The 12,665-nt window shown below is 37.4% G+C and overlaps 1 protein-coding gene across 1 annotated transcript in view; it reads left to right on the top strand.

The window, feature by feature from the left end:
* The window catches only part of cog6 (component of oligomeric golgi complex 6), a 72,310-nt gene that overhangs the window by 21,400 nt on the left and 38,245 nt on the right, over window positions 1–12,665 (top strand). Inside the window, exons 5-8 of the mRNA XM_056265974.1 lie at window positions 7,548–7,659; window positions 8,560–8,642; window positions 8,757–8,827; window positions 9,093–9,186. Of these exons, the coding sequence (XP_056121949.1) occupies window positions 7,548–7,659; window positions 8,560–8,642; window positions 8,757–8,827; window positions 9,093–9,186 (360 nt within the window). The remainder of the gene's footprint in view (window positions 1–7,547; window positions 7,660–8,559; window positions 8,643–8,756; window positions 8,828–9,092; window positions 9,187–12,665) is intronic.

Here is a 12,665-nt window from a genome sequence, read left to right as displayed (position 1 = left end):
TCGCGTGATCGGATCGGGACATCCCTACTGAAGGGTCCTTCGATGAACTGTAGTTTCAAGTTTGATGGCTCTTTCTCTGGTAGTGATATTGCTGTAAGTTGAGGCTTGCAGTGAAAATCCTGATATCCATAAGGGTCTGTTATCTTATTGTGCTAATTAAGCTGGGACCTTATTACCCACCCACACAAATGTTCTTCTCCTTTCATACGCCCCCATGCACACACAGTAGCAAGTTAAAGAAAGTCAATAAGTAGGCAAGCCTGCTGCTTTTGTGTTCTGGACTTCTGTTTTTGTGGGTTGAGGCTTTGATTTAATGTTATCACCACTCATTTTTGTAATATGTTGCGCTTGATAATCACTATATTTGATTGGAGGAGGTGTTGGTCAGAGGAACATTATATTGAAACTTATGTTTTAGTTATATTTAAGCGTCACACCGCTACGCTTCGGTCACATGCTCTGGTGTGTAGCCTATACATGCATGTGTGCGTTAGGGCTGTCACTTTTGTGAAAAAATCCTGTTCGATTTTTGAGACATAAGTGTTCATTGAATCGATTGTAAAATCGATTTTCCATCTAAAGACGTTTCCATTTTCAACACCAAATATAGGCAAATCCATGGACACATAACAGGCATTAGGACGAACGTAAAGAGGGCGCTTGAGACGCACAAGTCAGCAATATTACTGATGATTTATTGGCGTGAAGTTTCGAGCACAGTGACAAACAGGAGTGCAACATTCAGGGATTGAGATTAACACCCTCCGACCCGCCAGATGTGGGTAAAAATGAACTTTGGCGGGAAACGCTGTCAAATCACGAGCCAATCTGCTGTGTTTCTATTCTTACTCACTTTGCTGGGAAGTTCGTGTAAGCCAAATCTGATTTAGTGCAACTCATGATGAGTCCTCATGATATATTAAATACAGTGTATTGCACAGAATCTGCACATTTCTGGCTTACTTGAACACACACACAAACACACACACACACACACACACGTCACTACGCAACAAATAACGGCGCGCTTGTTCACTTGGTTAACAGAAAAGACATTGTTATTTTCCAGCATCCTACATGTTCTGTGTGCTGTATTGATCTGTCCACCTAACACACATTTTTGGTAAATAAAAAAAAAAAAGGCTGTTAAAATCAATTCCCTATTTTCGTTTCCAAAACTTGTGTTGGTGGGTCCGATCGATTGTGCAATCAATTTTCGAACGTAAAGTGACAGTCCTAGTGTGCGTGCATGTGGGGGAGGGGTGTGATTTTCGAATAATCTATCTATCTATCTATCTATCTATCTATCTATCTATCTATCTATCTATCTATCTATCTATCTATCTATCTATCTATCTATCTATCTATCTATCTATCTATCTATCTATCTATCTATCTATCTATCTATCTATCTATCTATCTATCTATCTATCTATCTATCTATCTATCTATCTATCTATCTATCTATCTCAAAATCCTTATAATAACTTTTATTTCAATACACGCAAATGCGTTGGAAACATTGCACATCCTATTCGAAATCAAAACATGAAGAAAAATGTATCAAATTTGTAGAAACTTTATAGAAAGTGAAGAAAAATGGAATATTAGGCTGTTCAAAAAAATAGCAGTGTCTGCATTTTTTTTCTTTACAAAGTCAAACATTTATTGTATAAACTGAAAAATGCTTGAAGATTTCACTTTCTTGTGAATCACTTAACTAATATTTAGTTGTATAAGCACGGTTCCTGAGAACTGCTTCACTGTGTCACTGTGTTGCATTGATCGACCAACTTCTGGCACCTGTGAACAGGTATTCCAGCCCAAGCCGATTGCACTACATACCACAGTTCCTCTGCATTTCTTCGTTTTGCCTCAAAAACAGCATTTTTGATGTCACCCCCACACGTTTTCTATTGGATTAAGGTCCGGGACTGGGCTGGCCACTAACGTCAATCTTGTTGGTCTGGAACCAAGATGCTGCTCGCTTACTGGTGTGTTTGGGGTCGTTGTCTTGTTGAAACACCCATTTCAAGGGCATTTCCTCCTCTTCGGCATTAGGGAACATGACCTCTTAGTATTTTGATGTACTCAAACTGATCCATGATCCTTCCTTGGTTGCGATAAATAGACCCAACACCGTAGTATGAGAAACATCCTCATATCAAGATGCTTGTGCCACTATGCTTCACTGTCTTCTTCACAGTGTTCTGTGGCTTGGATTCAGTGTTTGGGGCTCGTCTAGACCCAAGACCCAAAAAGAACAATCTTGCTTTCATCAGTCCACAAAATATTGCTCCATTTCTCTGTAGGACAGTCAATGTGTTCTTTGGCAAATCGTACCCTCTTCAGCACGTTGTTTTTTCAACAATGGGACTTTGCGGGGGGCTTCTTGCCGATAGCTTGGCTTCACATAGGCGTCTTCTAATTGTTCCAGTACTCACAGGTAACTTTAGATAATCTTTGATCACCCTGGAGCTGATCATTGGCCGAGTCTTTGCCATTTTGACTATTCTTCGATCCATTCGAATGGTAGTTTTCCGTTTTCTTCCACGTCTTTCTGGTTTTGGTTGCCATTTTAAAGCATTTGATATCATTTTAGCTGAGCAGCCTTTTATATGTTTCCCCCTCTCCAATCAACTTTTTAATCAAAGTACGCTGTTCTTCTGAACAATGTCTGGAACGGCCTATTTTACCCAGATTTTCAGAGAGAAATGCACTATAACCACCATGTACAGTACAGTACTGCCTTTGTCCTTAAATAAGGGCCATTTGTTTGACACCAGTTTTTTTTCACAGAATGAATAACCTCACTAATTAAACTCCACACATGTATTATTTTGAACGCCCCTTTCAATAAATGATTCAATTACACTAAATCAGCAGCATGCATGGCATGACTGTTGGGTCTGTTGTTTTACTTTTACTCTACTACACCTGCTAGTAAATGATTTGCCATGTAGAAATATCATTTCTACCAAAAACAGTGATTGATCTGTTGGACTGCTATTATTTTGAACACAACTGTATATGTAATGTAGTTGGTGATGTAGAGAATAGTCATGGTAATGACTGCAAGTCTTGAAACAGTTGTGCGGTTACGAGCACTGAGCTTTACAGCTTAGGTATTCATCTGTGACTTTGTGCTTTTTATATTTATATTTTTAGACTTTGCTTGACTCGAAGTGAAAATGTGTCATGGTCTCACACTTTTTTCAGTGCACTTTCTTTTTTTCTTCTTTTCTGACGTCCTATAGTTCTGGAGTGATCTCAGCAGTCCTCATTAATAGCTTATGAGGAGATACAGAGGAGGATCGACGAAACGCACTCCATCACAGTTTGGTGACTGATGTGAAGTCACCCATGCTCATCTGAGCATAAATGCACAAAACTTACCGTCTGTGGATCTGTTAGTACAATTTTTACTGTTACACTCCAGTGAAAGTAGTGTGATTTTGTAGTCTTAAAGGATTAGTTCCCCCAGAACCAGAAATGAAAATTGTCATTGTTTACTCCACACCATATGTTCTTTTTTCTGGCAAGAAACACAAAAAGAATGCACTAGTTATAGTTTTTAATGCAGTGATACAAATTTTATGAAAAAAAAAAGGGTGCTCCAATCAGGACTTTTGGGGTTGATTACCGATTACTGGAAGCAGTATCGGCCGTTACGATCACCGTTACCGATCACCAAAGTCAATTATACTATTCTTAACAACAACAATGTGTTTTAAGTATAAAAAAATAAGCGATGAGAGAGTAATTGGCCATTTTTTATGTATTGAAAAGCAACATGTGCAACATAGTCCATTCCTAGTATTGATTAGGATCAGCTTAGAGCTTAACTACTGAAATAAAAATAAAGCTTAATAGAAAGATGTGAAGTCTTCCATTAAGCCAGATGCCTGAAATTCCAGTCTCTGTCTTTGAGTTGTAATTTACATCTTCTCTGACATTTACGATGTCCCTCACACACACACACACACACACACACACACACACACACACACACACACACACACACACACACACACACACACACACACACACACACACACACCTGAAGAGGTAAACCTTGGGTGGCGGGGAATTACTGCCATTTAATACATCTTTGACATGTTCTCATTGTACAAATTTTCCAGGTCGGATATCTTTCCCCTGGCCTAAAGCAAATGCCAAATACTTCTTTGAAACCTGGAAACATGGAATATGATCCCAAAGCAAGTCCACACGACTAGACACATCCCCTGAATGCTTACATGCTTCCTTTGGCATGTTAAACACCGTTACAAGCACATAGCCATGGGGAGAGTTAATGTAACGTTATGGGGGAACATCTGGTGTGCGACATCTCGATTTTAGATTGCGAACGATTAACATGTCTCCATGATCTGCCTTTGAAAAGAAATCATAGTATCGTGCTACAGTGCAGTTCATAACATACTGTACAACATTCACATCACGTTTAGCAATATAGCGGTTGTGTTACGCTCATGTGACATTACAGTTCTTGGCCATAATGAAATTGTATTGTATTACTTGCCAGAAGTAAAGCACTGTTTATTTCATTTGTATCTTTTATTTGTAATTTGCATCCTTGTTCATATTTTTATTAAGAAAGATAAAAAGAAAAGATTATGGTCGGATCGCGCCTACCACTACTTTGGCCTAAATGGTCTGTTTTCTTTTGGTCTGGTCTGTACGGTTATTTATTTATTTTTTAAATAGGGAAATTAGTTTGGCTTTACTGCTTAGTGACTTGCAAAATAGTCTTAAAAACCAACATGAAAAAGAATCGTGATAAGATGGAGGATCTTGATCCTGTCTGGTCATTTTTTTGGTGAAATTTTGCCTTATCATGATCCACCCCTAGTATGATTGCAGCTTGCCCTCAGGCTAAACCGTTTTTGCTAATTGCTATTAAAATAAGGGTTCCTTTACCGCCGTGTTAACGTAAAATACATTACACTGAAACATCTTAGCTATAGTTGTTGTGGGAAAAATGACACTTGATTTCTATTGGCTAGGTTCGTCAAATTTATTGTCGTCAGATTCTCTCTTTTTCAATCTCTCTTTGCGTTTTCTGCCTATGTCTGTTGAAGAGAAGAGTGTGTGAAACATTGTGAAGCTGTCTTTGTTGTCAGTTTGAAGCATATGCATATTGTGTTTGTTTGAGAGATGTCTAGTGTTGTATTGAGCGTTACACCCAGAATTCACCAGTGTTGGTTAAAAGCTCCTTTGAAACATAGTTTCTCAAACTAGTGACCGTAGTCAGGGTACTAGAGAAACTGTAAAGGATAGTTGTGCAGTCTGTCCTGTAGATTGTACATTTTTTAACTTTGCTGTTGATCATTCGGCTGACACAACTTTGAAGATATGTCATTTCGAAATATGGAGTAATTTAGTTTGACATGTTTATTCAGTGTTAGTATGGTCAATGTACAAACTAAATCCACGGTCTGAGTGCTGGTAGGCTTTATTGGTGAGAGGAAAGCAGAGAAATGAAAGAGGGCTGAATCAGCAGCGAGTTGCTCTCTGAGGACAACGCTTGTCATGACTGCTATTGTTCTAATGTCATACTTTATAGATGTTCTTGTTCAAATAATGTCGCCTCGAGCCCTTTTTCCCCAGTGCTACTTTACAGTGCTCTTAAAAAGAAATGGAAGAAAGACTAATGCCGGGCGTATACCAAAGGATTTTCACAGTCCCAGACTAAAGACCGGCCGTTTTTAGGAATCTTACTGGAGTCTCGGCGCGCTCCCGTTGTCTCGATCGTTAAATGTGAGGTGATAATCTGCAGTCGGCGACCCGATTTATGCCAGTCTTTCTCTAGTCTTTCATATCAAACATGTTTGATATTATCGCAAGTCCTAGCGTAGTCATAGTGATGTAAAACAATCAACAACCAATAAAATCGTTCTCAGAAAAACGGAAACAGGAAACAGGAAGCCATCAGTCACAACAAAGAAGCATGTCGACGGACGTGGAAACACAACGAGCGCCAAGTAGGCGAAAAAGAACCGTGGATAAAGAGGAGCGCCTTGTCGAGCTAGTCATCCCATTAAATAGTCAACTCTTTATTAAGAAATGTTCACATAACAATGTCTAATTTGATGTTTTTTCATTCCTGGAAAAGAAAGTGATTTATTGTAATTAAACAATATAAATTAAATTTTTTTTTCTCATCAAACAATAAATATGCATAAAAATGCCTATTTTAATGGAAGAAAAAATTAGGACCCCTAATAACTAGTGATACCCACCTTTGTTGAAATTAATTCAGTGAGGTAAAATGGTGGAATGGCTGATGTCAAAGTCCTTTGATATCTTTTTAAATCCTTTTCCACACTCATAAGCAGTGTGGGGGAAATATATGGGGGGTGTCCTAATTTATTCCTTCTCAAAAATTGCATTCTTTTAAAATTACATTTCACAGAGAGTCTTAAAAAGGCCTTCCTTATTTTTAAATAGTTTAGTTAAATCACTGGGTCCTTCAGTATTGTTAAAATTGTTATTACATGTCCGTATGTTGAAAAATAGACAGGCTTTCATGGTGTCCTATTTTTTTCACATGACTGTATGGTTGCCTTTATATAATTTAATAATAATGATAATTTATTATTATTTTTATTATTATTTAATGATGATAATCACATAATTTGGACAGTGACTCCCACCCCCTGCAAAACACCATCACTGCACTGTTTATTTATTGTATATATTGTTTACATTATTATTATAATTTTTTTTTTTTTTAACTATCCACTGTGCTGCTGCAACACTGAGAATTTCCCCATTGTGGGAATGCAAGGTCTATCTTATCTTATATACCACCACCACTGTAGGCCTAGCTTCAGAAATATTTTGGATTATAAAACGGTTAGTTCCAATCCTTGATTCTGATTGGTCAATAGCTGTGCTTTATTCACGATAAAACACGGCTATGACCGCTTCACCCAACGGTTCTATGTATCACTACACAACACCCCTAGCAACCACTCTTAGCAACTTAAACAGATGTTTCATCTCATTATTTAAACATAATGTGATACAGTAGCCAACTGTAGCTGCTTCTCCATTTTTGTTAAATCACTGCTGAGCATGATGGGAGGAATTTGGTGGGAATAAAAAGCTAAAATAATCTAGTTGTAGTCCTGTACATAGTGTCACTACAAGATTCAGTGTTTGTAAAATCTTTAGTCTGGGACTAAAAACTGTGAACCCAAGTCTTTAGATGTGTGCTGATAATCTTATAAAGTATTTTCTAAATCTTTTCAAAGTCTTTAGGTGTACAGAAAGCATAATGCTATGTTTGTTTCAGAAGTATAAATGTGGGTTGTTTTTTTGACAAGAGTGTGACTGCCATCTAGTGTTGGCTCAGGGACATTGCTTTGGATTGAATTTTCTGTGAGTACATCAATGTGAAACAAATGTAAATAATGTATTGTCCAAATGAATCTCTCTCTCTCGCTAGATATATTTGTATGACTCTGCTGAAATCATTGAATTGTTATTCAAAGTTCTATGGCATTTCCTTCTGTCCTCAGTCATCGGTTGGAGGTTCGAGCTCAGGTGGCCCAGGCCTTCCTGTTAAAGTTCCAGCTGTCCACCGCTGAGATGGCCACGTTACGCTCCGCACGAGATGGACCAATCACAGAGGTGACCTCATGTCCTCACTTGGAACTGCTTGTCAAATTTCTTTTGAGTATCAAAGCACTTGAATGCTTTTGAACCGCAAGATGGCAGCCTTATTTTCATCTTGAATAATAAATATAAACCGTCTTGGGGGTAACGCATTACAAGTAATGTGAGTTATGTAATCGGATTACTTTTTTAAAGTAACTAGTAAAGTAACGCATACAAAATATCCGAGTTACTTTTTCAAATAAGTAACGCAAGTTACTTTGTTTTCTCATGTATTGACCGACAGCTCTCCTGTCATTGAGAGAAATCGCGAGTGAGTGCAGAGGCGTTGTGTGTGAACATGGGGATTATTGTAGATCTAGACTAGACTAATGTGAACATGCATTGACTCATCTCACTTGTACAAAAACACTTTCAGTATTCCTCAAAATGAATAAAAACATCAAACCTGCAATAATTCAATGTTAAATAACACAGATATACTATTAAGGTGAGAAAAAGTAATGGAAAAGTAACGTGTAACATTACTTTCCATTAAAACGTTACTAAGTAACACTTTTTAGGGAGTAATGCAATGTATTGTAATGCATTACATTTTAAAGTACTTTTTAATGCATTACTTTTCACTGACTGTAAATGTAATAATTGTAATAATGAAGCTAATGCATTTAATTTATTTAGTTTTTTTAACATCCCATTTAAAAAACAAAACATGCAGAACAGACAGATGAAATGTCCTTGAAGTGAGCTGGCAGGATAAGTCTACAAACATTTCTCAACTCAATCCTTCAATTTTTCTCAAATAAAATGTCACACGATCTTCTCAGATGAAACCATGACTTGCGGACTAATTGAAAAATGAATGTAGACCGAATCAGCTGTAATAGTGTAGTGAACTCTGTCTTTACTGTGCAGGACTTCTTCAGAGCTCTGAACCATGTGAAGAACATCCATGAAGACGTGAAAGTCCTATTGAGGACCAATCAGCAAACAGCAGGGTGAGAGACAGTAGAGTAAAACGGACTTAGAGAACAAAACAAACAAAAAAACCTTGAAAATGACTGGCTTTTTGTTCATGTAGATGTTCAGTGATATCTGTGCTTTAACTGCAGGCTGGAGATCATGGAGCAGATGGCGGTGTTACAGGAGACGGCATATGAACAGCTCTATCGCTGGGCTCAGAGTGAGTGAGACACACACACACACACACACACACACAGCAGAGGCCAGAGAGAAGCTTCTGGAATATAAGCACAGCTGCTACTGCCAGAGAATTTGGAACAGAAAATTGACTCATTGCAAATAGAACGACTTATGCCACTCCTGTTTTGCATTCACGATGAGTTTAATCATTTCGTACTATATTATAGTTGCGTAATATAAATAAAGCATTTTATGTGGCTCAGTGTTATAGGATGCCTCAGAGATGTTTGTGTGTCTGTCTGTAGATGAGTGCAGAGGGTTGACTCAGGAATCATGTGATGTTTCTCCCGTGTTGAGTCAGGCTATGGAGTCTCTCCAGGATCGGCCTGTTCTTTATAAGTGAGTTCGTCTGTCGCTCACACATGCACTTCGACACAGTCATCTAGTGCCTGTAGAGCACAACAATGCACATCCCTTTTCAGCAGTGGTGTTTTACACGCACATTTTCTCTGTAGGCTTTTTAAAACATTGTTCAATAAAGTGTTCAAAGGCATGGGTTCAAGCCAGCCGGCTCCGAGGGAGAATCACGACTTTATTGATCTGAAGCAATATGGTATGTGAAATTGGATAAAAGATGAAGGGACAAGGTTGTCTGTTTTAGTTTTTGGAGATTTGTTCAAATATATAAGTAGAAGTGTAGAGAGGCCAACTCGGTGACATTCCCCTTTCAAGCCAGTAAAAATAAAATAAAAAATGACATGAATCTCATAACTTTTTAAAATCTTTTTTTAAAGAGTTCCAAGCCACATTTTTTATTTGTGGTGAATACTATTCAAAAGTTTGAGCACATTTATTTTATGGTTTTGTCTCTTCTGCTCACCATTTATTTAGGTAAAAACAGTAATATTGTGACATATTATTACAATTTAAAATAACGGTTTTCTATTTGATTATATTGTTAAATGTAATTTATTCCTGTGATCAAAGCTGGATTTTCAGCATCATTACTCCAGTCTTCAGTGTCACATGACCCTTCACTCTAATATGACTATTTGCTGCTCAAGAAACATTTCTTATTATTATCAATATTGAAAACTGTTGTGCTGCTTCATATTTTTGATTACTGGATCTGACATATCTTACTGAATCTGAACTTTACATAATATACAATATTAACAATTTAAAAACTAAGTGTACTGTACAAAAATATATTAGGGGCAAATTTGCTATTAATTAAACTTGTTTTAAAGCTCCAGTCCGTAACTTTTTTAAGTTAAAAATAATCCAAAATAATTATATTAAAAAAAACGTATTCTGCCAGTGGTCCAAACTATCTGCTTGCCATAGCTAGATTCAAAACGGTTAGCTTGTAATAATGATTTTAATTCCAGTGGTACTGGTGGGTTTCCGCGGGAAATTCGAGCATGTCTTTGCGTCATTACGTCACACCCGTACACATAAAGAAGGAGTTTCGGCTAGCCGGCTATACTGCGCGTGACGAGATGTTTAGATGTATAGGCTTTTCTCGCAGCACTTTACATAATTAAACTTATGGCGGATCCAGAAAGATCCAAACAACAATCATCAGTGTCAACTGGAGATTCAGCAGTTATAAAACCCAAAAGACTTCGTACTTCGGATTTAAGGTGGCTAGAGAAAGAGAAAGAAACCGTCTCATGCGAACACAAGGATTTAAACATCGGCGGGGCTTTTGAAAAGTGCGTGAACTCCGTGTTTTGAAGGGGTTTAAAACGGAAGAAGAGACGGCTTTTTTCTGCTGAACAAGTAAGACATTTCAATAGTTCAATCGTGTAACAGTACGTTTTCTTAATTCACACAGTTATGGAGTTTCCTTTGTTGTGCCTTTCTCGTTTTGCTATTATGGAAATTATGAATTCTGAACTACGCAGGTAACCATAAAACACATTAAATTTAACATTAGTCTCGCAATGCTGATGTTGTTAACATGAACAATTTGAGAACAAAGTAGGCTATAATTTGCACGGTTGCTGTAAATCGCGTTGATTAAATCTAACGAAGCTTATCATGTCGAATGCTTTTTCCCCCTTAGTTGGTCAGAACAAAAATGGATTTTACTTACTTGTTCAGAAGACATTTTCTTATGAAAATTCTTATGTTGGTCAAGCTTTCAAAAAGTGAATCTGTGATTCTGTATGACCGTATCCACACAGCGCGGTGACTGACAGCAGCACTCGCCTCAAAGCACTGTGTTCATCCGCGCTGTTTCATGCCGATTTACAACCCACGTAAAGATGATAATTCTGCGAATCACTGCAGTTACAGATTTCGAACAGAGAGATGGCGACAAAGAGGAAAAGATATGGACTGCAGCTTTAAAATTAAAATTGTTATTAATGTCAACATATTAATTAACCCTCTGGGGTTCTTCGGACCAAATGGACCCGAAGAATTTAAATAAAAAAATGTGTAAAATCATAGCTTCATCGGAATGGTCCGAAATTTGGTGACTTTGTTGGTACTTGGTATATGAACACCCAAAAAAATTGGGGACAGGATTTGAATAGTCTAAGTGGTTGTAAAAAAAATGGTCACACTCAGGGTCTTCGGGTCCAAATGGACCCGCCATAGGAAATGAATGGGAAATTGACAAAAATGTGACAATACAGAGTTGTTTTGTGCGTACAATCAACAAATCAGCCACGATCCAGAAAAAAAGCACACAACAGTGAAGGGGTGAATCTATAAAACATCAAAACACACACACACACACACACACACACACACACACACACACACACACACACACACACACTTTTATACACAAACACACTAATAAATTCAGATTACATAAATATGTTTTGAATTTTTAAAAATCACAGCTTCATCGGAATGTTACGAAACTAGGTGACTTTTATGGTATTAGGTATGTGAACAAACAAAAAATATTGAGGTCATGATCCAAGCATGCTAAGTGGTCGTCACACTTCTGCTCTTTGGTCAAAAATGTATGGGAAATTGTCAGAGTTTTTTTTTTTTGCATACAATCTACAAATCAGCCAGGATGCAGAAAAAAGGACTCAACAGTGAAGGGGTGAATCTCTAAAACATCAAGAGTGCAAAACAGACACACACACATACACACACACACACACACACACACACACACACACACTGTATTATATATTTATAATAATCTGTATTATAAAGTAAAACTGGCACTTCAAATTACCATTTAAACCAAACAAACAAACAAAAAACAAGACAAAAATAGTCTTGAGAATCTGTTATTATATTTTAAAATCAACAACCTGAAAAAAATTGTCAAAGATGTGCAAAACTATAAAATAAAAATAAACCAAAAAATAAAATAATTTTTTTTATAAAAAACAAGTAAAAAAAATATATATGATTTTCTTTTAATAAATATGAATCAAACCCTTCCGGACCATTTGGTCCCGAAGACCCTGAGTGTGACCCTGAAATGAAGGACCCCAGAGGGTTAATATAAAACTTTATACATTAATTTATTTCGAAACTCACACATCTGTTATGTTTGTTGTTTGTCTACTTTATATATATATATATTAGGGCTGTCAGTTAAACGCGTTATTAACGGCGTTAACGCAAACCCATTTTAACGGCGTAAATTTTTTTATCGTGCGATTAACGGTCTTTTTGGCTTAGCAAACTTTGTAGTTTTTTTTCACATGCTTTTGCAACGGGATGCATGGCGCTGCGCTATGAAACCCATTCATTTCAATGGCTTGCGCCGCGCGAGGACGTTTTGTTGCTTCGGCGACCAAAGCGCGGATCTAGCTAGACCGGAAACAAAACAACAGGCACGCCGCACACACTCGTTTGGGCTTGCGAGCCGGCCAAATAGTAGGTTAACGTTA

The sequence above is a fragment of the Rhinichthys klamathensis genome, unplaced genomic scaffold, assembly GCF_029890125.1.
Source record: "Rhinichthys klamathensis goyatoka isolate OS25496 unplaced genomic scaffold, OSU_Roscu_1.1 h1tg000243l_1, whole genome shotgun sequence".
NCBI classification, from domain to species: Eukaryota; Metazoa; Chordata; class Actinopteri; order Cypriniformes; family Leuciscidae; genus Rhinichthys; species Rhinichthys klamathensis.
The sequence above is the reverse complement of the archived record's forward strand: the minus strand, read 5'-3'. Positions and strand labels throughout refer to the sequence as shown.